The 26,116-nt window shown below is 42.7% G+C and overlaps 1 protein-coding gene across 1 annotated transcript in view; it reads left to right on the top strand.

Moving 5' to 3' along the window:
* The window catches only part of WWC2 (WW and C2 domain containing 2), a 147,764-nt gene that overhangs the window by 69,015 nt on the left and 52,633 nt on the right, over positions 1-26,116 (top strand). Inside the window, exons 2-4 of the mRNA XM_081220695.1 lie at positions 16,336-16,445; positions 20,322-20,525; positions 21,267-21,343. Of these exons, the coding sequence (XP_081076821.1) occupies positions 16,336-16,445; positions 20,322-20,525; positions 21,267-21,343 (391 nt within the window). The remainder of the gene's footprint in view (positions 1-16,335; positions 16,446-20,321; positions 20,526-21,266; positions 21,344-26,116) is intronic.

Below are 26,116 nucleotides of genomic sequence, written 5' to 3'. Positions count from 1 at the left end.
CCTGTCCTTTCCTTTCTATTTGTCTTTCTCTCTGGGAAATTTTCTTAAGTTAATCTTCTAACACTTCAATAGATAGGTTCATTTCTTCTATTGCATTGTTCATTACCAAGGGTTTTAAATTTCTTTCTCCAAATATTTATTTTTTGATGGTCTGTTATATCTCTCTGAAGATGCTATTGAAATTTTCTTCAGTTTCTCTGAACAAAATTGAAAATTTCTTCTATGCATTAAATTGCCTGATTCATTGTTTTAGTGTGTTTGTTTTAGATTCTGCTTTTATTTTAGAGACCTAGTGTTCTTAACTTATGCATTAGAATAGCTCATACTGATCATTCTGGTTCTTCCACTCCTTCCAGGCACATGAGGGGATTAATTTCCCTGCCTCCATGTGATGTGTTTTGCCTGTGGAATGTGAACAGTATGGGTGTACATGTATCCCCAGCCCACAAGATTGATTGACTGAGATCTCTCTATCTATCTATCAGTGTATCTATCTATCTACCTACCTATCTACCTAGTATCGCAGTGGAGGTGCCAGTCACCCGAGATGCATCCTGGAATCCTGAGCCACACTGTGGAGTCCAGCTGCCTGGGAGAGTCATCCAGAACCACTTTGAACTTGGCTTGAGTGGGAAATTAGTGTTTGTTGTGTTCAGCCACCGAGACTTTGGTATTGTTTTTTATTAGAGCATTACCTAGCCTGTCCTGACTGATACAGCTATCAGTCATATTTAAGAATGAGCCATAAAAAGCAGTTTGGAAGCTCTATATTGTGGGTGAGGCTTAGTCATGTAGCCATCTGGCCCACCCTTCCTATTAGGGCACTCCCAGGTATTAAAGTCAATAAATCTCTTCTGAGCTTGTTAGTTTTCCCAGGAAAAACGCCACCAATCTCTTGCTTAGCAAGTGTAAGCCCAGCTACCAGTGGTTCTGAAAACTGAGTGGGGAAAGGGGGTCCGGGAACCCCACTGGTCAGTGCGTGGACAGTCCCTTAATCCTCCTGTTTTCAGTAAGGTACGCCTTCTTTCAGCTGTACCAGCTGCCAGGAAGTCCAGAATCTTTGTAGTTAAGTCTCTCTAGAGAGGAAACCTTCAGTTTCACCCAGATTGGGGAAAGGCAGGCTGAGGGGCTGGCTACTTCTTAACAGACTTCCGGCCAGTCCTCCACAGCCACACCCAGCTGTCTGAAGTCCTTGATGCCGGAATTCCAGAGCCTTTCAAGGGTTTGCAGTATGAATCAATCAGCTGCTGGGCTTTCTGTTGCTGACTTAGGTTTCCTGTTTCTCAGGTCTGCTAACTCAGTTACCACTCGGCTTTCCACAATCCCAAATTTTGTGGCTCTTGTCCTCTGAGCTGCCCTTTTGTCCCTCTGTGTTTATGACTTTTTAACATCCTTTTTCTGCAGTTTTCTAGACGGAGTGTAGGCAGACACATGTATACAATCTGTTGTGTTTACTGGAATTTCCTTAATGAGGGATTTTTTTCCCTCCTAACTTTTTATTATGAAAAATTTGTAGATCTGACAAATAATTTATCACCACATTTCTTTTATCCTCTCCTCCCTGTCTCTTTAAATATATGAATGTATGGTATTGTATTTATTTTTTATTTTGTGTGTGTGTATTGTATTTATGTTTACTGTTTTTTGCTGTAACATTGGAAGGTAAGTTACAGATATTATGACCCTCCACCATTAAATAATTCAGCATGCATCTTCCAAGGAAAAAATATTCCCTTACTCACCATACATAATATCAATTATTACAACTATGGAAAATTTTTAAAATCCTGTCATGTCATCTAACATCTTTCATCCAATATCTAGTATAGCATCTAGTATATTTATTTATTTATTTTTTATTTTTTTTTTTTTTGCGGTACGTGGGCCTCTCACTGCTGTGGCCTCTCCCGCTGCGGAGCACAGGCTCCGGACGCTCAGGCTCAGCGGCCATGGCTCACGGGCCCAGCCGCTCCGCGGCATGTGGGATCCTCCTGGACCGGGGCACGAACCCGTGTCCCCTGCATCGGCAGGCGGACTCTCAAGCACTGCGCCACCAGGGAAGCCCAACATCTAGTATATTTAAATTACCCAGTTGTTCTAAGAATTCTTTTATCCTTTTTTTAAAATTAAAAATTGGGATCCATTTGAGATAAACATGCTACAATTGGTTGTTATTTCCCTCTTTTTTGTGTGGGGGGCGAACCATGCAGCTTGCAGGATCTTAGTTCCCTGACCAGGGATCAAACCCGGGCCCCAGCAGTGAAAGTGCCGAGTCCTAACCACTGGACCACCAGGGAGGTCTCTGTTATTTCTCTTTTGAACTAGAATAGTTCCTCAAAGTTTTTGGTGTTTGTATTCTTTCTTTTAATTAATCTTGAACAGTACCAGCACCTGTAGAGCTGGATTAATAACTAAAGCTGAGGCCCTGTTAAGGAGATGTTAGTGAAAGTATATGGGAATAGGACAAACTTTATTTTATAAAGTAATTTTAATGGTTTGTGTTTCTAACTCAGGTGCTACCAATTGAAAACGTCACCGAGCAATGCTTTGCACCTTCAGTGTATTAACATTTTCGATAACGAAGCAGTATTTGTCTTTGCTGCGATGAAGAACTATATTTAGAGCCTTCCCAGCCCACCCCACAGCAGCCTGCACACTTTGCCAGTACTCAGCCTCATGACTTTTGTTTGCTTCGAGTTGAATTTGAGTGAGCTCAAAGGGCATTTCTGTTTATGACTAATGGCTGAGCTCTGAAGTTAGTGTAGTTATCAGACATTCCTGACATTCCATACGTCTAATTTTTAGTGCTTGGAGGATCTGGTGCTGTGCCAGAGGAAAACAGAGGCTGGAAGGCACAAGGAAATACCACCAAAGAAAGTCTTCCTATAAGTTACAAAAATCCAATCGTGTTTAACTAGCAAAGCAAATGCTGGGGATGGAATTGATTTGTAGCATGTTAGCGCCATTCCTTGGGCTGCGTAAGAACATTTCTTAGTTTTCTGATACTTGATTCTCAGAATTCCAATCCTGTAGCTTTAAAACAAAACAAAACAAAACAAAACCGTGATTCTTTTGGTTTGTGTTAATTGTATTCAGAGCCAGAATGAGGTGCTTTTCAGTGCAAAAGCCTCGTATCCTGAGAGGGATTTAGAGTGTGGTTGCCAGGGATCCATCTGTGCAGATGCAGTGGTCTGCGGAAAGGACAGTCATTGAGCACGTGTTGGATGAGTACCAGCCATTGTTCTAGGCACCAAGGACTCCAGAAGTGTACAAGACAGGTCGTAGGGAGGAAGGAAGAAAGATAAATCAGTCTTTAGACGACATAGGTGTACCACAAAAACATAATAAATAAAAGAAACCAAACACAAGAAAGCACAAATTTCCATGCTTCCATTTGTATGAAATTCCAGAAAAGGTAAATCTATAGAGACAGAAAGTAAATTCATGGTTGCCTGGGGCAGGGGGTAGGGATGGGACAGGGAGAGACTGCAAATAGGCATAAGGGATCTCTTGGGGTGGTCAGAATGTGCTACACTTAGATTGTGTGGTGATTTTAACTCGATACATTTACTAAAAATTTCTGATTTGTACACGTACAACGGGCAGATTTTCTGGTATATAAATTAAACTTCAGTGATCCTATGAAAAACAAAAAAAGGCTAGGCTTGGGATTATTGAATTCCAGCATGACCTGTAACTGCTTCCTGTGGTCAGCGTGATCAGGGGCGTGAAGATGGGTAGTTAACCATGGACTTAGTGTGTGGAAAGGAGAGAGATGGAGTCCCTGTGGGCTCTGTGCAGCTGGTTTTCCTGGCCTCGGAAGGTTACTTCCCTCTTAACAAATATGGAGTCTCTGCACTTAAAAGACAGAGAAATGGGTGCTTTGGTTCAGGGAGTCTAGCCCTGTGTTGTTGTTACGAGGACGACTTTGTGTTCCCCTGCCCTCCACCCAATGTCAGAAAGACTAGCCCACCGGTATTAATCCACGGTACCACAAAGAGGCACCGTCCAAGTGCATTTGTCTCCAAAGCAAACATTGAGCTACCACTGGGGAAGTGATTTATGCCAGCCCGCAGCTCCCACCTAGAGGACAGGCACTGTTTGTCTGGAGAAGCTGCTGGGGACGAGAACCATGCTTCTCACGACTCGTGTGTCCCAGCACACGAAAGAGGCTTTCAGTAAACGTCGGGTGACCTCATGGACGCATGAATGAAATGTTCCTTTGTTGGTAGTTTTATTATTATTACTTCCTATTGGCAGGAATGAAAAGATTAGAGGCTGGAGTGGGTTGTTGTGTTTTTTTTTTTTTTTTTTTTTTTCCTCTTCCAGTTGAAGTCAGTTTCCTCAGCATCCTTACTGTCCCATTAAATGTGGGCACATCCCAAGGCCTTGCCTGGCTCATTAATCTCATCCATTATCTGATCTCCACGTGGAAATTTTAGTCCTCATTTTACCTGCATGTCCCCCTGGCGCCTCACACACAACATTTTTTTTTTTTTTTTTTTTTTTTTTTTGCGGTACGCGGGCCTCTCACTGCTGTGGCCTCTCCCGTTGCAGAGCACAGGCTCCGGACACGCAGGCCCAGCGGCCATGGGTCACGGGCCCAGCCGCTCCACAGCACGTGGGATCTTCCCGGACCAGGGCACGAACCCGCGTCCCCTGCATCGGCAGGCGGACTCTCAACCACTGCGCCACCGGGGAAGCCCTCACAACATATTTTTAAGTTAATTGTTCCTGTTCATTCTGCTTACCTATGCTGATATCACTACTCTCCTTTGAAACTGCCAAACCATAAGCATTGTAGACTTTCTCATTTCTGCTTTCACGTTTAGTGAGTGCCCTGTTTCAGTAACACCCCCAACTTTTCGTTACCCAGCTTCTGCTTTCAAATATCCGGTGACTTGGAGGCCTGCCGTCACTAGGAGCCTTTTCTCCTCGGCGGCAGCCTCGAATCCGCTCATTTCCTTTCCCGCAGCCCTCCGCGCTGCCACCACCTTGGCCACCTTTCTCCTCGTCATTGCAGTTGCTTACTCTCTGATGGTAAAAGGGAAGGTTGAGGTCTGTTTCAGCCTCTCCAGCCCAGCAGCTCTCACAGGCCTGAGAATCACGTGGAGAGCTTGGCCATAGCCTCCCAGTTTCCGATTTAGTAGTTTCGGGGGAGGAGCTTGATAATTTGCATGTCTACCCAGTTACCAGGCGGTACTGATGCTGCTGGGTCAGGGACCACACTTTGAGAACCGCTGCTTTAGCCTGCTCGGTGCGTCACTCTCAGGTTCACCTTTCTAAATTAAAATTTGTCCCAGGTCTGCCGCCCCTTGCTGGGTGTCTTCCATTGACCTAGGACCATGGTTCCCAAGGTAGGTGCAGTGGAATAGGAGCATCCCATTAAGTAACTTTTAGTCTTTTTTTTTTTTTTTTTTCGTCTATTTTACTTTTCAAGTCTTCTGATTAGATCAAGGAGAAAGTCTGTTTGGTGCTACTATGTCTTTAGCACCTTTCTGACACGTAACTGCCTTTTCAACCAAGTGAGCAAAAGCCATCAGCTCCAAGCTGCTGCCAGCGATTTGCTAAAATTTTAGAGTATGATTTTGTTGTCACTGTATTTATTTTCAGTGGCAAGTGTTTTAAGGGACTACAATTTGAAACACTGGGTTAAGGAGTGCAATCCAGAAGCCCTAAAGAATTCTTCTATATCTTTTCTTCTAGTGGGTTTCATACTTCAGTTAGTTTCATGTATCATGTATAGCTCTTTTGATTTATCTGGAATTAATTTTGTTGTAACAAAGAGGTAGGACCTAGCTTTTATTCCCTAACTGGCTATCCAATTAGCCCAACACGTTTAAATAATCAATCTTTTACTCATCATAGAAAAAATATTTGCCACTTGACAAAGGATTAATACCAAAATATGTTAAAAGTTGCTACAAATCATTAAGAAGGACAAACAACACAATTTTAAAAAGGACAGTTCACAAAAGAAGCAAATAAACGTACAGAAAGGTTACAAACCTTACTAGTAATTACTAGATTGCTCCCCCTCCAACGATCATATTGAGACGTGGTGGAATGTGGGTAAATGAGCCCTCGCTTACCTTGTGGATGAGAGTGCAAATTGCTAAAGCCCATGTGGAGGAGACTATCAGAATGTAAAAACGTAAATGCTAATATGTCTTTAACATCTCTTTAATGCATGTTGAAATTTTGAAATTTAAAAAGGGTGTATGTTCTTTGACTCTTCCAAGGGCTTTATTCTAAAAAATTGCACAGCTGAAAACATTTACAAGCAAGTTCTTTGAAGCATTAGTTTCTCGTGAAGGAAGTTGCACCTCATGTCTATTAATTGATGAATAGTTAAATAATGGACTGTAATACACTCAGATAGTAAAAGATTGAGGTAAACCTATATATATGCTCATTGAAAGATTTCCTACTTGTATTGCAAACTGAACAAAGTCATAGAAAATGCACATAGTATGAGCCTATTTTCATGTTTTGCAAAAGTATATGAATTTATAGGTGGACTATAAGATACTAAACTATTGCAGTATGTAGTATTCTACAGGTAAATGAAGGAGGGACTTTAATAATAGCTTATCCTAGTTTATGTATTCTTCATAATGAGAATGTATTATTTGTGTTTTTTTAAGGTAGGACCCAAAACTATAGTATATGTATAGTTTATTTAGTTTAATTCCAATCTTGTAAAAATGTGCATAATATTTTATGTGCATCGGTATACGTATGTATATATTTATATAAGAAAAACATAGCCTAGAATGAAACATACTGTTAACTGGGGTTCTCCTATAAGGTCATAGGGATTAAAAAACATCTTCCCAGTTCCTTAAGTTTTGATAAAAGTAATACTGGTTCATTTAAATCACTTAATTTACCTCTCTAAGAGAGAGGTTGCATCTAACAAGGTCCTGTCCGCGCTGAGGGGTGGGTGGGTGGGTCGTGTGTCAGTTCTTTGTTGTTGTGACTGGAGCACATTCTCTTGCGTGAGTGTCCCGTCCTGTCCTGGCCCTTGAGCAGTTATTATCTGTGATGAAATCCTTGATGGTTGTGTGTTGTTTAAAGTCTAGGGAGGAGGACAAGACAGTCTTGGTTGGTTTTTGTTTGTTTGTTTGGACAATAATCTCTTAAGCCCTCTTCCTCTTTCAAACATTCCTACCTTCTTTGCCAGCATATCCACTTAAATTCTCAAACTATTTTCCAAAACCAAATAATCCAACAAGCAAACATTTCTTGGCACTTAGGAGAGAAATGAGGTTCAGGTTAAAGTGTTTGCTGACCTCTCTGTTTTCTTCTGTAGGGTCAGATACTTTTTTAAAAAAAACTTGCTGAATTATTGAAACACCTGAAATAAATTCTTTTACCTCTTCGTAACTAAGAGTCTGTTCCCTGTTCAGCTATTCATTTATGATACATAATATAATTATAGTAAACTAAAATAAATTATAAGACCAGATATTTTAATGCAGTTTTGAACGATTTTTTTCTCGTATTCTGCCTGTCCCATGGTCAGGAAACATGTTTGTCAACTGTCACCTTAATATCAGCCTTCATATTGTTCTCTTAGTAAATGCATTTACCATTACATCTTTGTAAATTGAACATTTTTTTTTAAATGACAATTCTTCCATGGTGTCCCTGTTTTCATTTCTGTCTTCCTTTCTAACCTGCACCCACTCAGTCAACGTTGATTCTATGCCGACTGTGTACGAGGAAGGCGTTGGGCTAGAGATGCAGAGACGGGTCCAGGGGCCCTGCCTTTGAGAAGCTGGTCGAGAAATGAGAGTGTAGTAAAGGTGCCTGAGGTGACTCCTGAGTCTCTGTGGAGGTGGTCAGGCGGGACAGGATTCAGGGGACACTGTGTAAGAGTAGCATTCCTGGGTTACGTGGAATCAAGACTTTAATGGTTTTTTAATACTGCCAAACTGTTTCTTAAAAGGATGTATCAAGTTACAGAATCACCAGCAATAAATGAAAGTAACTGATTTCCCACATCCTCACCAGAACTGAATTTCATCCTTAGGACAAAGCAAAACAAAACAAAAACTTGATATCCTAATAGACTTAAAATTAAGCCTCATTATTGTTTTATTTGGCATTTCTTTTTATTATTAGTGAAGTTGAACATTTTCCCATATTTTTATTATTTTACTTACTCCAAATATTCACTTGGAGTCTTGGCATTGTTATAACTTGTTACTAATTTTTTAAAACAATTTATTGAGGTGAACTTCACATAACACAACATTAACCACTTTAACGTGAACAATTTGGTGGCATATATGCGTTCGCAGTGGTGTTCAGCCACCACCTCTGTCTAGTTCCAAAACATTTCCATCACTCCAGTACCCGTTGAGCACTTTCTCCCCATTTGCCCCTCTCCCTAGCCCCTGGCAACCATTGATCTACTTTCCATCTGCATGGATTTATCTATACTGGATAGTTCATGTACATGGAATTATAATACGTGACCTTTGTTCTGGCTTCTTTCACCTAATATAATGTTTGCAGGTTCATCCACACTGCAGCATGTATAGGTACTTCATTCCTTTTTATGGCTGAATAATAACATACCACACGTCGTTTATCCATTCATCCACTGATGGCAGTCTGAGTTCTTTCCACCTTTAGACTATTGTGAATGGTGCTGCTATGAACATGTGCATACGTGTAATTGTTTGGGTACCTTTTTTCAGTTCTTTTAGTTACTTGCCTCGGAGTGGAATGGTGGGGTTATGCAGTAATTCTGTGTTTAACTCTTTGAGGAGCTTCCAAACTGTTTTCTATAGAGGCTGAATCGTTTTACATCCCATCAACAATGCGCAACATTCCCATTTCTCCACATCCTCATCAACACTTGCTGTTTCTGTTTTCTAACTTATAGCCACCCTAGTGGGTACCTCATTGTGGTTTTGATTTGCATTTCCCTCATGACTAATGATGTTGAATACTTGTTACTATGTTTTTCATATATGAGAGAAAATGAGAGAAAAAGAAAGCCTTTCTTTTTAAGAACTTATTTTAAAATTATTTAAATGTTCCTTGAGGGAAAAAAAAGTTTACTTAAAATTAAATGAAGTGGCCCAAATCTGAGAATTACTAAGCCATTAATTTTGTCTAAACATTTCACAGTTTTCATAATAGAGATATTTCTGAAGCATAGGCTTTTGCCTCCAGGTTCCTTTTTTTAATAAATATTTTAAATTTATTTTTTGTTGTGTTGGGTCTTCATTGATGCACGAGGCCTTCCTCTAGTTGCGGCGAGCGGGGGCTACTCTTCGTAGCGGTGCGCGGGCTTCTTATTGCAGTGGCTTCTCTCGTTGCGGAGCACGGGCTCTAGGCGCGCGGGCTTCTGTAGTTGTGGCACGTGGGCTCAGTAGTTGTGGCTCGTGGGCTCTAGAGCACAGGCTCAGTCGTTGTGGTGCATGGACTTAGTTGCTCTGCGGCATGTGGGATCTTCCCGGACCAGGGCTCGAACCCGTGTCCCCTGCACTGGCAGGCGGATTCTTAATCACTGCGCCACCAGGGAAGTCCCAGGTTCCTTTTTAAATTCAGTTTGTTTTCCTTTTCTCCATCACCTGGGTGTATTCAGCTGTAATTTGTGCCCTTTAACCAGTGGTTCTCAAAGTGTGGTCCAGGGACCAACAGCATGAGCATCACTGGGGAAGCTGTTAGAAATGCAAATCCTAGTAGGTCAGGCCCCACCCCTGATCTGCTGAGTCAGAAACTGTGGGAGTGGGCCCAGTAATCTGTTTTAATAAGCTTTTCAGATGAGTGAGATGTGCTCTTAGGTCTGAGAACCACTGCTGTATGTATCAAGCCCTTGTGGGAGATGGCATCCACAATTTTGGCCTTGTTAGCACCAACTTTTCTTTTCTTTTTTTTTTTTAATTTAGTTTATTTCTTTCTTTCTTTATTTTTTGGCTGTGTCGGGTCTTGGTTGTGGCGCACGGGCCTCTCTCTAGCTGTGGTGTGCAGGTTTTCCCTTTTCTGGTTGTGGCGCACAGGCTCCAGGGCGCATGGCCTCTGTAGTTTTGCGGCACAGGGGCTCTCTCGTTGAGATGCGTGAGCTCAATAGCTGTGGCACGCGGGCTTAGGTGCCCTGCAGCGTGTGGGATCTAGTTCCCTGACCAGGCATGGAACCTGAGTCCCTTGCATGGGAAGGCGATTCTTTACCGCTGGACCACCAGGGAAGGCCCCCACCTTTTCTTTTTAACTAAAGGAGGCAGACAATATAAACAAGTAAATTGAATCATATTATAACCTCCTGTTTAAGAATTACATACTATATGAATAAATCTTATAGTTTTACCTAGAAATTGCTATTCAGTCTACAAATCATGTGAAGAGAGTATTTTTTAAAAGCTACTTTTGATCTTTGGTCAGATCCCTAAAGAATTTAAGAGTTGCGTGTCCTTGGTGTGTATTTTTCCTCTCTCCTGTGATCGGGTCTTATTTTTTACTTCTTTGGAGCCTCTTCTGCGAAGGTTTCTGGTACATAGGCCTGCGATGGCGTGTGCGCAGCCATGGACGCGCTCAGGCAGCAGTAGCACTCAGTCCCTCATCTGCGGGGTTGGCTTAAAGCCCAGGCCCCCTCCCACCTCCTCCCTCCAGAACTTTTTAAAGGGACTCCTTTCTTACCATTTCTTCCAGAAATTGTTGGCTAGTTAATCCAAGTAACATATCAATAGTTAAATCCGTGCCTGGAATGACAGTAGTGATGGCCACATCCTGCACAGGAATGGAAACTTCATGGCTGGAAACCACAAACTTTGACTAGAGAGAGAGATGTGTGTGGTACAGTCACAGGCTTGTTTCATTACAAGTAAGTTGTTTTGTTTTTTTTTTTCCTGCACAGGGTATTCAGAGGGCAATAATAATTATATCTACTTTGAGGAGGTTTATGGGGATTTAATTCACACATTTATAGACATTAAAGCATGTGTGGTACATGGGAATCACTCAGTGAATGTTTTATATTATTAGGATAATTATGTAAAAATTGACCTTTTTTACATAGAATATTGTTATTGACATTTTTACAAGTAATGTCTGGGTCCCCAGAGCAACAGCACAAGCCGTGTGCACTTTCAAAGGTGAATTACTCACAAACGTTGCCTTTCAGGAGTCTCTTCATGAAGGAATTAGAGAATTAAGTTAGGTGGCATAAGGGAGATTTTAGGTCCTCCAGATCTAAAATCCTTAGGTCAGAGAGAGTGAACGGTTAGGAAGCAAATGTCAGAAGAGGAGCCGGAAGATTGGAGGGAAGGCGTTTTGAGTCCTGTATATCTGTAGGCTGAGGGAGAAGGCATTAACTATGTGAGAGGAGATTAACCCTTGATAATAACGGATGGAGTGAAGTTGCAGAGCAGGGAGAAGTGGATGGGATTAAGGGCAGGAGATGGGCAGGCTTTTGAGTGGAGGAGAGATATGAGAAAAGTTGAGGGGATGGGGCATCCGGGTTCCCAGCCAGCCGACTTGGGAAACACGATGGTTGTGTTTAAATATTTGAAAGCCCATCACGTGGAAGAGGGATTAAACTGACGCTCGTTGGCGCCAGTGGGTATAAACTGTAGGAAGACCAGATCTAGAGCCCACGTAGAGGAGACCTGTCTGAGCGCAAGGAGGTCCAAGAGGACATGATGGACTCAGTCTAAAGAAATGAGCCCGGTTAGAAGCCACTTACCACCTAGTAACCCTGCATGAGCCGTTCAAACCCAGGGCAGCAGTCTCCTGCCTGACCCATTGCCCCAGGTCCAGGCCTGCCTATCTGGCAGTTCTCTCCTGTCTAGTGTGACCCTTTGAGAAGAACTTAAGCGAATTTCCCCAAAGACCCAGAACTAACTGCGTTACCCTCCTCCGAAGAGGTTTGTATTCTTAAAAGCCGGTTTCTTCCTGCTGCGTCTGTTCACTGATCCCTGGCATTCCCCTCATTTTCTTCCTTTGCGTTGCCGGTTTCCCTGCCTAGAATAGTGGTGGAAGCAGATAAGAAGTTGTTTGTAGGGGACTAATCAGCAACATTATAAATTAAAATTCTCTCAGAGAGAGATTTCTGGTATTTTACCCTCCCTGTGAAATTCAACTTGTGAATCTCATCTTGAATTCCTTCCCTGTTCTCTTGGAGCAATTCAGGCGGGTTTGTGTGGGCCGATTCTGTAGCGATCAGAGACCTAGTCGACGATGCGAACTCTGCCTTGAGTTTCAGTGAAACGACGGCAGCAGCAGATGCTGTGAAGGAAAAATAACTCTTCAGACCTTTAACATTCAAGCTAAACTGTTCATTTGGGAGGCTGGAACCGTGGCAAGAGTTTTATTAACCTGAAAATGGTTTTCTCTGTCAAGTGCCATTTCGTTTAGTGCAATAAGCACAAACTCGGTTGCAGTTAGCACAAAGTCATCGTTTCTGGATGTGTGCTTGCACACACAGCAGTATTCACCGTCGTGTAATTGGGAAGAGTCAATTCATCTGTGTGTGGCATCTCATGTCACAGGACAGGGATCCGTGGCCTGACAATAAATACTAAATGACGGGTTGTATAAAAGAATGATATAATGCCCACAAGGAGAGGAAATACCTTGCAAAGTTCACATTTTGTATGTAAACTGTGGCAAAGCGCTGCAGTAAATTGCCATTTTCTTCACATTAGTCACGGTGCAAAGGAAGACTGTTTTTTAAGCAAAGAGTAATCTCTGGAATTTCGCATAAAGACGGTCCGTAATTTCAGGCTTTCTGCATGCTGTTGCTCCTTTGTGGGGAACCAACAAACTCCGTCCATTTTTTACTTCCTTAACATCAAGGGAAGACTGACTGTTTCAGAGATTCCTTATGCAAAACAAGAGGAAGGACTTTAGAAACTAATCAACATTTCTGCTCACCGTATTTGTTCTAAGTCATGTTTGTTTCTAATTTTGGAATACATCTGTTATTTCTTTTTGTTTCATGTTACTTCTTAGTATATCATAGTAATATGTTTTCTTTATCAGGATAGCAGTATATTTGAGTGATTCATTTTGTTTGGTATCTGAGAATGTTATTCTATTTATGTTTTATAATTTGGATAAGAATTAAAAATTTGAAATTTATAAATATGTATTTAATGGTTTTACTTATTGATAGGCTGTGGAGAAAAGATCTGTATTTATCCAGATACAGAAAATACAGTATTATATTGATTTTTGCAGTAACACTGCAAGGAAGCTTTTATGTTAAAATTCCAGGAATGGAAACATCTGAATTTTTTTTTAATTTTTGAATTTTTTTTATGTTTTATACAGCAGGTTCTTATTATCTATTTTATACATATTAGTGTATATATGTCAATCCCAATCTCCTAATTCACACCACCACCACCTCACCACTCTCCCCACCTTGGTGTCCATACGGGAAACGCCTGAATTTTAAACTGAGTTCACTATAGATGTAATTCTAGTGTTAGAACAGTGACAGTTAATAAAGTGCTTATTATCTGTTGAACAATAAACAGGAAAAGATGGATTATTTCCAAGTGTAATCCAGTTACCATAACTTGTAATCATAGTGCGTGTTCTGAAACTTTTTTGACTTCTAATTCTAAAAGTAATAAGTATATTCATATCATACTCATGCTTAAACATGTTGCTTTGGTGCCAGGACAAAACTTGTGTAATGTCTCTCTTTTGTCATTTATACGTACCATTTCCATGTCTCCTTCTTCTTTATTTCTTTAGGGTTCATGTGCCTTTTAGATAGCAGAGATAGAGGAGTTTAAGGAAAGAGAATCGTCAAGCAGAATGATACGCAAGGGGCTTTTGTCTAATCAGATGGTCGAAGCTCAGTCTTACAGACAGAGTATGAAGACAAGGCCACTTTCCATGGTGTGGGGAGGGTTTTTTAAAATAAATTTATTTATTTATTTTTGGCTGCATTGGGTCTTCATTGCTGCGTGCGGGCTTTCTCTAGTTGCGGCGAACGGGGGCTACTCTTCGTTGCGGTGCGCGGGCTTCACATTGCGGTGGCTTCTCTTGTTGCAGAGCACGGGCTCTAGGTGCGCGGGCTTCAGTAGTTGTGGCTCATGGGCTCTAGAGCGCAGGCTCAGTAGTTGTGGTGCACGGGCTTAGTTGCGGCATGTGGGATCTTCCCAGACCAGGGATGGAACCCATGTTCCCTGCATTGGCAGGCGGATTCTTTAACCACTGCACCACCAGGGAAGTCCCAGGGGGATTTTGATGTACATAGTATCTAATTCCTTTGTCAAAAGAAAACTCAATTTTCCTGCCCAGTTTTTATGATATAAAGTGGGATTTGAGCATAATCCTAAGAGCCAGTTTTTGGACTCAGATTAAGTTCAAATCGACTCCAGGTTTGCAAAGCGAATATGGTAAATTACCATATTTGGATGCATTGCTTAACATGTCTGAGATTCATTTCGCTCTCCTACTGCATGTGGAAGCTTCCACTTATCAGGCATTACGCCGTTTGGTTCTCATTTAAGCTTCATGATCTCCCCCAGTCCCTACCTTTTTAAAAATAATAGATTGGAAAACAGGGGCCTTTAGGGTTAATAACCTGCCCCATGTTGTAAGATGGCAGAACAAGCATTTGAATCCAGGTCCCTTTGATCTCAGATTTCAAGTTCTTAACTTCTGAGCCAAATTCTCTAGAATTACCTGGAAAGCTCGATTAAACATACATTGCTGGGCCCTAGAGTTTCCGATTCTGTAGACATATGCTATACTAGAGGGCCCAAGGATTTGTTTCTAACCAGTTCCCAGATGTGGACGCTGCTGGTCGTGAGGACTAGACTTTGAGAAACACTGCTGTGTGTTGTGGTCCCAGGCTTGGTTCCTCTGGAGAGTGAAAGAGAGAATCCACATGTGATGCTTGGATTCATAGTCACTAACATTTACTGACTGCTTAACCATGTCCTAGACACTTTTCTGAGTTAATCCCTTTTCACCCTCCCATTAATCTTAGCAGGTAGTTAAATTGCAGGGAGAAGATAGGGGGTGTGATCACCACTTAAAATGAAGAGAAGGAAACTGAGGTAGAGAGAGCTGCCCAGTCAGGAGGTCTCACAGTGAGTCAGTGTGGTGACTGTCAGCCGGTGCTCGTGAAGGCCAGGATCCCTGCAGCCATCTCCAGAAGCTGATTTCATGCTTAGGAAAGGTTGAGAGAAAAGGAGACACTTCTTTCTTTCATCCCTTGGTGTTTTACGTCCTTGGAGGAGGGCTGTTGGCAGGCCACACCTGGGAAGAAAGGGTTTCCCTCCTTTTCATGTTTTTCTCCCAGCGTCCTAAAGGGTACATGACATAGTTCATTATTCTGATGAGTGATGTGATTCTGGGAATGACCTGTATTTCAGTTGCGCTATGAAATCATTGATATTCACTAGCATGGATCACAGAGACTCCAGGTGATTTCATATGTAGGAACTGTGCTGGTGGTGCCAGTGCATTAAATTAGCAGAGATGTCACCTGAAGTTGGCCACCCCACAGCAGGGCGGTCACTAGTCTGTGGTGCTGGCCTGCCTGCAGCTGCTTTAACAGCCAGGGAAAATCTCAGATACGAAAATGAAGGAAGGGAGAGAGAAAATCAACCCATAATTAACTCTGAAACCTGTACTCTGCTTAGGTAACTAGTTTCCCGATTCGTTTTAAGGCTTAAAGAGAAAGTTGAAGGCAGTTTCAAAAGGTGAGATCACATTGATAATAGAAATACTTTGTGTGTTTGATTCCATTAAATATTTTGTTGAGAGACTGTTAAGTACAGGTATAAAAATATAAGTATAAAAATAAGATCTATTGTCTCTCCTCTCAAGGAGAGCTCTCTGTGGACCTTGCAGGTGAGTTTACTATATAGAAGAGCGTCCAAATCTGAAGTTAGTGTAGCCTGATGCATATCTTGTCTTAGAGGTACTGATACGATGATTCCCATGATGCTGGTGCTCGAATCCTGGGACAAACTTTTCTTTTCACTGAGATGGCTATTTAGCTGCTGAGCTCAAGCTAGATTCCAGCCCTCCTGACCCTCAGCTTGGCATTCTCCCTGATTTAAGATGGCCTTATTTATTTATTGTACAGATTTGTCTCCCAATCTTAAGCTGTGAACTTTCCAGAGGGTATTATGACTTGCTGCTACTTTTTTGGATATTCATCTCTGCATTTCAGCCTTGTTGTTTTTTTCTTTAAGGATTTCAAACACAGTAGTGCAAACTCTAGAAACAATCAAGAACAAAAAGGAAACGCAGGCTGGACACTTAGCACATGGGGAGGGTGCTGGATTTAAACACATGCGGCTGGACGGAAAGAATCACCTGTACCTTTATTCTGGTTTGTTACAGGCTAACGAAGCCCTTGTCGTTCGCTGACTGTGTTGGTGATGAGCTCCCGTGGGGCTGGGAAGCCGGGTTTGACCCTCAGATTGGTGTCTACTACATCGATCACATAAATAGTAAGTTTTCCTCTTTGGTATGAGCAAGCATATCGGAAAATCTAGAGTCCTACAAAAGAGTAAACGTTTTACAAAGTGAATTTCTTTATTTTAAACCCCCGCTTTCTAGTGACTAATATTTAACTGAAATGTCCATTTTGGAAGTTGGGGCACGTGTGTAGAGTTAGGCTGGTGGGGGCAGAGAGGGAGAAAGGGGTCTGGTCTGCCTGCCTGTCAGGGCGTGAGTTTTCTTCAGCGCACGTCTAGGGCCTGGGGAGACCATGAGCTGTCTGTCTCTTCTTTCCGTGGCCACTGGGCCTTCAGGGTGGGGGTCCCCCTTTCTTGTCCTTGCCATGGAAAGAGGCGGGCACGGGTGCAGCCTGGTCTAATGGCGCAGCTGCGTGTGTTCCGGTGGGGTCCAGGGAGGGCTTGACACTCACCAGCGACTATGGAAGACGCAGCCGTAGCTGTGGCGAAAAGACCAGAACCTCGTCTCGTTTCTGTTTCCTGGTTTCTTTGTGGTTGGAAGGGGGATCCCTGTGGCTGGAAACCACTCTTTAAAACACGTACTTGAAGTAGTATTTTTTGTATGTTTGTTTATATTGTGTATGTGTTTATATTTCTATTTAGCTCTCTAGCCACCCCTATAAAAAATGTATTCAGGGCCTCCCTGGTGGTGCAGTGGTTGAGAGTCCGCCTGCCGATGCAGGGGATACGGGTTCGTGCCCCGGTCTGGGAGGATCCCATATGCCGCGGAGCGGCTGGGCCCGTGAGCCATGGCCGCTGAGCCTGCGCATCCGGAGCCTGTGCTCCGCAACGGGAGAGGCCACAACAGTGAGAGGCCCGCATACCGCAAAAAAAAAAAATAATAAATAAATAAATAAATAAATAAATAAATGTATTCAGATGGTTGAATGTAATACTCACTGATATTCATTTTGCTTATTTCACTTAAAAATAATTATTTTATTTTTATAGGTTCTTAGGAATACATAATGAATTTATACTCCATTATCTTAATATTCTTAGGTCTATCGTTACATTAAAATTTTATTTAATAAGTACTCATTAATATCTTCAGGAATAATATCATTATAGAAAAGTGTTTTTTTTGATGTTCATTTACGAGTGATGGCTTGCAGCTGCCCTTGTCTAGATACATGATAAAGATTGTGAGAGACACAAAAAGCCCATGTTTATAGCAGAGATCTCTTAGAAATCTAAGAATGTGAAATATGTGAAATAGGTTCGCGTCGCGTATCGCATTTGTGAAAGTATCCTTGCACAGATTCCCTGTCAGTATCTTTCTTTACCTGTGCAAATACTCCTTCCCCAGCGTGACTGGGAGGGTTTCCAGAAGTGACTGGGCTGCTGCACTGTGAAGTCTGCAGAGGCCGAAGGCCATGGGGCGGACGGCCAGTTGGGTGGGAAGGCTGCATGCGTGCCTCCACGTGATCTAGTGTGAGGCTTCAGTGAAAGCGAGTTGAGATGAAGGACTCACTTCCAGTAATTTACACTGAAAGGGGGTGCTTTGCCTGGAAGACCACCAAGCACGGATAATACAAGGCTCACCCCACCCGGAGGCAGCCAGGGAGCCAGAGAAGCTGACTCTTGAGAAGCCCGGAGTGCTGAGTGTTGCTTATGCCTTGGGGCGGGGGGCGTACAGGTAACAGTGTGAGTAGCTTAGTTGTGGTGGAATAGGTTCAAGGGCTGTGAAATTGTCTAATCCTCACAGGTAGGTGAGATAGAGGGTTTGAAAGGAGCAAGGTCTTGGAGGTATTAAGTCAGTTTTTCAACAAACAGACATATGGTTATTTAAATCTCACTTTTATACTTATTTTATATGGATGAAAGCTTAGCTTTTTGTCCTTAAATAATATTTAGGGAACCAGAAACAAACCTTCCTCTCCTGATTCAATGGAAATAACTTCTCTTGGCACCAAAATGAGAAAATGAATTAGCTCAACTTCCCTCCCACTGCCGGCGGTCTCTTCAGCTTCTAAACTCACCTCCAGGGCTCTCTGCTTTTCCTCAGGGGAAGAGGTGTTCTTCTGAATCACCCACCTCAACCCCCAAGACCCTGCTTAATAACTTCTATGTCCCATCCTTCTCTCCCAGGTAGTATCTTTACCAGTTATTTTCTGGTTTTAAAAATTTCTCCCGGGCTTCCCTGGTGGCGCAGTGGTTGAGAGTCCACCTGCCGATGCAGGGGACACGGGTTCGTGCCCTTGTCCGGAAAGATGCACGTGCCGCAGAGCGGCTAGGCCTGTGAGCCATGGCCACTGAGCCTGCGCATCCGGAGCCTGTGCTCCGCAACGGGAGAGGCCACAACAGTGAGAGGCCCACATACCGCAAAAAAACAAAAACAAAACAAAACAAACAAAAAAAAAAACACTTGACTATCAGAACATAAATATTTAAGTCTCGCATTTTGCTTTGGTACAGTAATGGTACCCCAGTGACCTGATGGATTTACTGTGCCCTAAAATGCCCCAACTACCCACAGCAAGTAGTTTTCCCACTAAAAGGGATCTGGTTCGTTATCTCATTAATCTTAAAGACATTCCTATGAAGTAGTTAGGGAGCAAACTGTATTATCTTCTCTTAACAGCTGGTCTACACATATGTTGTGTCTTGACATTGTATAGTTTCAGCATTATTTTCTCCTTATTTCAATAAAAAAAAATGAAATTAAGACTGCTTGGCTGTTTAATACTATTTCTGTGTAACACTGTTAAATATCTAGGAGTAAAAGTTTTGGCCTTGACAGTGATAGTTATTTTAGGCCCTAAGTGTTTTGTGATAGAATTCACCTTTTAGTGGCTGTGTGTGCAGAGTCGGGGTGTAGATATTGATGGGGGTGTTTGTAACTAACTAGAAGGTAATTATGAAGTACTGTTTGTAAGGTTTTGATAGTATCACTACAACCAGAAGCAAATCACTTTTTTTTTTTTTTTTTTTTTTTTTTTTGCGGTATGCGGGCCTCTCACTGTTGTGGCCTCTCCCGTTGCGGAGCACAGGCTCCTGACGCGCAGGCTCAGCGGCCATGGCTACGGGCCCAGCCGCTCCACGGCACGTGGGATCTTCCCGGATCGGAGCACGAACCCACGTCCCCTGCATCGGCAGGGGGACTCTCAACCACTGCGCCACCAGGGAAGCCCGCAAATCACTTTTTGATAGGGTCAGAGTTGTACCTTAACTTTTTTGTCTTTTAGTAATTAAGGTCTTATTTACATATAAGAAAATGCACAGATTTTAAGTACGTATTTCAATGAATTTTGACAAATGTATACGCCTTTGTAGTTGCCAGCCAATCAAGATACAAGATATTCTCACCCCGCCCCCAGAAAGTTCTCTCCTGCCCCTTGCCAGTCACACCCCCTCCCCACTGCTGCAAATTGTTTTGATTTCTATCATCACACCTTAGCTTTGCCTGTTCTAGAATTTCATGTAAATGGAGTGTGTGTTCAATTTGTGAACGGAATCTTTTACTCACGGTATTTTTAAGGAATATACTACTGATACACACAATATCACAGATGAATATTCATTGTACACATATCATATATCCATAGACAGGATGTATAAGAACTCCTGGAAATCAACATTAAAAGGACAAACAAACCAATTTAAAAACAGGCAACAGGGCTTCCCTGGTGGCGCAGTGGTTGAGAGTCCGCCTGCCGATGCAGGGGACACGGGTTCGTGCCCCGGTCCAGAAAGATAGCACATGCCGCGGAGCGGCTAGGCCCGTGAGCCATGGCCGCTGAGCCTGCGTGTCCGGAGCCTGTGCTCTGCAGCGGGAGAGGCCACAACAGTGAGAGGCCTGCGTACCGCAAAAAAAAAAAAAAAAAAATCATTAAATTCTGAAAAATAACCCACCTAATATACTTTCAGAAACCACACAGATCGAAGATCCAAGGAAACAATGGAGGGGGGAACAGGAGAAAATGCTCAAGGACTATCTGTCCGTGGCTCAGGATGCCCTCAGGACGCAGAAGGAGCTGTACCACGTGAAAGAGCAAAGGCTGGCCCTGGCCCTGGATGAATACGTCCGGTTAAATGACGCCTACAAGGAAAAGTCGAGTTCTCGCACCAGCTGTAAGTACAGCGTGGCTGTTCAGACCTGAGAAATGGGGACCAAGTAGTAGGTAATAGAAGGCCACTTGGGTTTCTGTGGGACTTTGTTCTGAGTCCTGTTCCTTCCCGGGCAGGAAGAGTCCCTCAGAGCCACGTGAGGCTGAGGGCACACATCAGATTTCTCAGTAAAACCCCTCGACCCCATTCCAGATAAAAGTCTCCTCACTGGGGGATTCATGTTTACCTTTTCAGATCAGGGCAAGTAATTTGGCCCTTGTGCTACTCTTGTACAATGTTTGCAGTGGGACTAAACTAAAACTGGAGCTATTAACTAGAATGAAGTTTCTGTTGAACACCTGAGTTGACCGACCTCTCTCTGAGCTGGCCTTGTTTAAAGAAGCATCTGTGATGGGCCCAGAAGTGCTACTTAAATTACAAGTTTCTGGATAATGCAAAGCTCTGATAAACTGGGTCTGCAATAAGATTCTCTAAGATGTTATCCATAGATATAAAATTCAGAGGAAAATGAGGCACTGGGGTCTTTATAACATTCCTTTTTCTTCAAAAAAATTATAAAGGTTTGAAGATGACTTTTTATATTTAGGTGTCTGATGAATGACAGTAAAGGAGTTATAAAGTTAAGTAAGTATCCACAGAAGCATGTAAATCTTGTTGTTTTTAGAGTTTGTAAATTCCAAGTTGACAACTAGTTATGCAACTTGTACAAGTTACTTTTTTTTTTTTCTTTTTTCCCTTTGAAAGTATTCTCAGGATCTTCATCCAGTACTAAATATGACCCTGATATCTTAAAAGCTGAGATCTCCACTACGCGATTAAGGGTAAGACTTTTTTATTGTGGTTCTTTGTGGAACGTATGCCTAGAATCTGGAAGGGGCCTTTGTGGTCATCCGCCCTCTCCATTCAGTGCAGGAACCCTTTCAGTTTTCCTCAATGGGTAGTCTTTCTGCTTTTGTTAGAACATGTGAGTGATTGAGATTGTTCTTTCTATTGAGAGGGAGTGTGTTCCTTTTCTGGGCAGTTTTATTATTTGCAGTTAGTAAACTGCATCAAAATTTGAGTCTGGAAAACTTACTTTTCCTTATTGTGCTGAAATACACATCCAGAGTTGAGCCTAGCTGCTCTTTCATCAGATAACATGATATTTCAAGATGCCCACGGTTCACATCACCACATCACTTCCTTTTCTAGGTCAGATTTTCCTAGTGCCTCACACTTCCTCATGGGTTGTTTGCTGATCTTTACCCTAAATCTTTTTGACCACACTGCTGTTAAGGTCACAGCTTGTTTACCCTTGATTTTTGGAGTCTTACAGACTGTTCACCAAGTAAACAAACTCATGCAACCAATACATAGGTCATGAAAGAGATTATTGCCATGACCCCAGAAGCCCCCATGGTATCCCCTCATCATCATCCTTCTCCCTAAAGGTGACACTAGGTGACCTTTATTGGCAGTACTCTAAGTTGATTTTCTGCCTGCTTTGAACTTTGTGAAATTGGAATGCTACCCCATGGATTACTGATGGTTTCTTTTGTTCAACATTTTGAGATTCATCTACATTCGCTTTTATTGCTGTAAAGCAGTCCACTTTCATATAGATACCATGAATTCTTTATTTCTTCTACTGTCGATGTACACTAGAGTTTAGTCGAATTGCTGGTAATTAAAAATTATGCCTTAGTGTACGTGTCTACTATACATGTCTTTGGGTGTACAGATGTACACATTTTTGTTGGTTATGCACCTAGGAGTGGAATTGCCATGTCAAAAAATATACATAGGGCTTCCCTGGTGGCGCAGTGGTTGAGAGTCTGCCTGCTGATGCAGGGGACGCGGGTTCGTGCCCCGGTCTGGGAAGATCCCACGTGCCGCGGAGCGGCTGGGCCCGTGAGCCATGGCCGCTGAGCCTGCGCATCCGGAGCCTGTGCTCCGCAACGGTGAGAGGCCCGTGTACCGCAAAAAAAAAAAAAAAAAAAAAGAATACTGACGTTTCTAAGGTAGAATAAGGGCCATAGGTTTTATTTAGGTCATTTTGCTACAGTTCTAGTTTGTCTTTGATCTTATATATATTATCATGCCATTAATAACTAAAACTTTTATAACTGTAGTTTTAAAACATTCTCCTGGGTTCTAGACCACTCTGCTGCTTAGTAGCAGGGTAACCTTCAGCAGATTACTTACTTTTCTCTTTAGGTCTGAGATTCCTCATCTGTAAAATAAGAATTAAAACTGTATCCATCTACTAGAGTAATCGTGAGGGTTGAAAGCACAGTGCCTGGAATACCTGAAGTGCTTTTGGCATTTTAGTTCTCACTGTTGCCTCCAAGTAGAGTCCACACTGTGCTAAACGAGCAAATCAGCATTAGCGTAACCCTTAGCTGGGATCTAAGGACATTTGTTTTCATGTTCTTTGTCCTACATCTGAAGGTGGGTTGGAGAATGAGAGTAGAAACAGTGATCCTCCAATAGCTAACGATGCCAAATGGTTCTCTGAGAAGAAAGGGTGTTGAACCGTTAAGACCAAACTCTTAAAACCAGAAACAATCAGAAATAATGTTGGGTTGGAAATAGTAGTATCTGTTTTCACTTATCATTGTAATAGAATCAAACTTTTTCATTCTTAACAAAATAAAATGCACATTGATATTTGGCAGCTGAAAATCATTCAGGTAATCCACTCAGAAGACTCCCCAAAGTAAAAGCAGTGCCTTTCAGCCAACTGTAGGTGAAGTAAATAATGTGGAAGAAAACACAGGTGTTAGCCTCCTTTATCATTGTCACCCAACATACAATAAAATCTCACATCACTTAAGCAGAGAAGAGTCTGAATTGTCAAAAGTTAAATTTACAATGACCATTTTTGAAAGAAAGCAAATGGGTATGTCATCGCAGCCCCAATGATTTTAAATGGAGTGCTGTTTTATGACCATGAGATACACTAATGGTTTTAATTCTATTGTTCCAAGAGGGCCTGATAGTACCATTGTTGTTTTTTTTTTTTGTCAACTGTGTTTTCAAAGGTAGAGACAGGTTTCAGCCCAGTTACTATTGATTTTTGGATTTCTGTTGTTATTTTTAAATAAAATTGTTAGTCTTTTTGGTAAAAAGCTTTTGAGAGTGCTGTCAGAAGTAGAATTACATGTGGAATGAGCTCTCTGTTACTGATGGCTCCTCACATGATGATAGTCTGATACTAAAACTGAAATGTCTTTACTGGACGCTGTGAGTGAGCTTGTTGCTATGCATGAATATTAAAGCACCTTCAAGATCCTCCTCTCTGAGGGCAGCCCTCCTCCCCTGGCCTAAGTAGTCCTCCCCTCCTCTGGGTTCCAGTAGCATTGTTTGTACCTCTCTTTTAGTTATGAATTGGGCCTTGCAACACAATTCTTTCTATTTCCTTCTCCCTAATAAAACGTAAGTGCCTTAGGGCACAAACTGTTAAGCCTTCAGATTAACTTAACAGATAAATTATTGAACATTACTGTATCCAAAATATTGTGCCTCATGGTCTACAAATGTGTCACAACAGCCCTTGTCCTTGTCATTTGGTTCCTCATAGGGCCTTGTCCCCCGGTTTACTTTTTTCCTGTCTGTTCCACGATGCTCTCTGTTTTCCTCTGACTTCTCTGGCCTCTGCTTCGCAATGTACTTTGTCTCTTTCTCTCGTTGACCTGTGAGCAATGCAGGTGCCCGAGGTGTTCCTGAGCTGCCTTCCCTTCTCCGTACACACTCTCTAGTTTGATCTCATTTATTCTCGTGCATTTAAAATAGCATCCTTATGTCAGTGACTCTTTATTTTACATCTCTAGTCTAGACACTTCAAGTCCACATATTCCACTTGCCTTGAAGTGCCATGGGTGTCAGAAAAATAAATGTCTTACAGAAAACCCTTTATCTTTCCCCCTCCCCAGGAAATCACCTTCACATACCCAGGATTTTGGAAGTGATCTTTGACATATCTTCTCCCTCACCCTCCACCTTGAGTCCATCACCAAGTCCTGTTGATTCTACCTCTAAAATAGATTTTTCCTATAGCACGGCCCGCGTGCCAGGCAGGATGGCCCCTTTGGGCCCCTCTGGTCCAAGCACCATAGAGTCTCCACAGTGATCTTTCAGAAGCATAAAGCAGCTCATACTTTACAACCCCTCCTTGATTCTCATTGTTCTTAGGAGGAGATTTAGAAATCCTCAGCATGGCTTCAGGTTCCATGTAATCAGGCCTCCTTTTCCATTCTCACCCCATTCCACACACCACCTCTGTAATCCAGCAGTGGCGGCATTCTTTAAATCCCAGAGACTTGCTGAGTTTCTCCTCCCACAGTTTAGGGTTTGTCCACAGGCTCTACCCTGTGGGGACCCCTTCTATCAGTGAAGCCCACGAACCCTCTCATCTCCTCAACCCCTCGGACTAAATTAGGTCCCGTCCCCCTTTTAGATCGTGAAGTATCCTGTGCTTTTCTTTTATATCACCTATGGCAGCTGGAAAGATTTATTTCTTTGGACAGTTATTTGCTCCATATCAGGCTCCCTCGTTGTCCTGTAAGAGGCATAAGGGCAAAGCTTAGGTCTGTTTCATTCACACTTTCAGACCCAGGACTTGACACATTGCGCAGAATCAATAGATGTTTGTGGAATGGGTAGAATAAATAGGAAGTAAAAGTGCAAAACACATGGAAATACTATACAACAGGATGTGCTTACAACTTAAGGCTGGGCTTCCCTGGTAGCGCAGTGGTTGAGAGTCTGCCTGCCGATGCAGGGGACACGGGTTCGTGCCCCGGTCCGGGAAGATCCCACATGCCGTGAAGCGGCTGGGCCTGTGAGCCATGGTCACTGGGCCTGCGCGTCTGGAGCCTGTGCTCCACAACGGGAGAGGCCACAACAATAAGAGGCCCGCATACCTCAAAAAAACCAAAACAAACAAACAAACAAAACAAAGAACTTAAGGCTATAACTCACTATATGGAAATAAGTTTCTGACACCCATGAGAATACCTTCAGTTTGTGACTGAACCAGGCTTGTGCCATTTTCCTGACCTGCCAAATTTTAGTATTCTTATTACCAAAGATAACAGGAAAAGAACAGTTTTTATCAGTTTGACAACAAATATTTATTGATCCCCTGCTGTTCACCTGGTTTTATTTTACAAGCTTGGGATACAGCTGGGTGAGGCTGCTTACTTTCCCATGGGGGACAGACAGGAAACAAGTACAAAGACAATTCCAGCTCCTGGAAAATGCTGCGAACTAAACAAAACAGACCAATGGCCTGGGTGCAGTGGCCAGAGAAGTGCTGTTTGCAAAGGTAACATGGAGCTGAGGCTGAGTGACAGGGAGTCAGCTAGCGAAGAGCTGAAGGAAGGGCCTTTTAGCGGAGGGAACAGCACGTGCCGAAGCCCTGAGGCTGGAACAGCCTGGCCTGTTTGGGGAACAGAGGGGTGGCCAGGGGTCCTGGAGAGTCAGGAGGAAGGGCAAGCACAGAGCCCGAGAGACCCTGGCTGACCGTCCTGCCTGCCCCCGTAGTGGCTGTTTGTCACAGAGCGCAGACGATCGTGATGTCCGGCTCACAGCAATGTTGCTACATCTGATGA

This window comes from Mesoplodon bidens (assembly GCF_964165515.1).
Source record: "Mesoplodon bidens genome assembly, chromosome: 20".
In the NCBI taxonomy this organism is placed as follows: Eukaryota; Metazoa; Chordata; class Mammalia; order Artiodactyla; family Ziphiidae; genus Mesoplodon; species Mesoplodon bidens.
The sequence above is the reverse complement of the archived record's forward strand: the minus strand, read 5'-3'. Positions and strand labels throughout refer to the sequence as shown.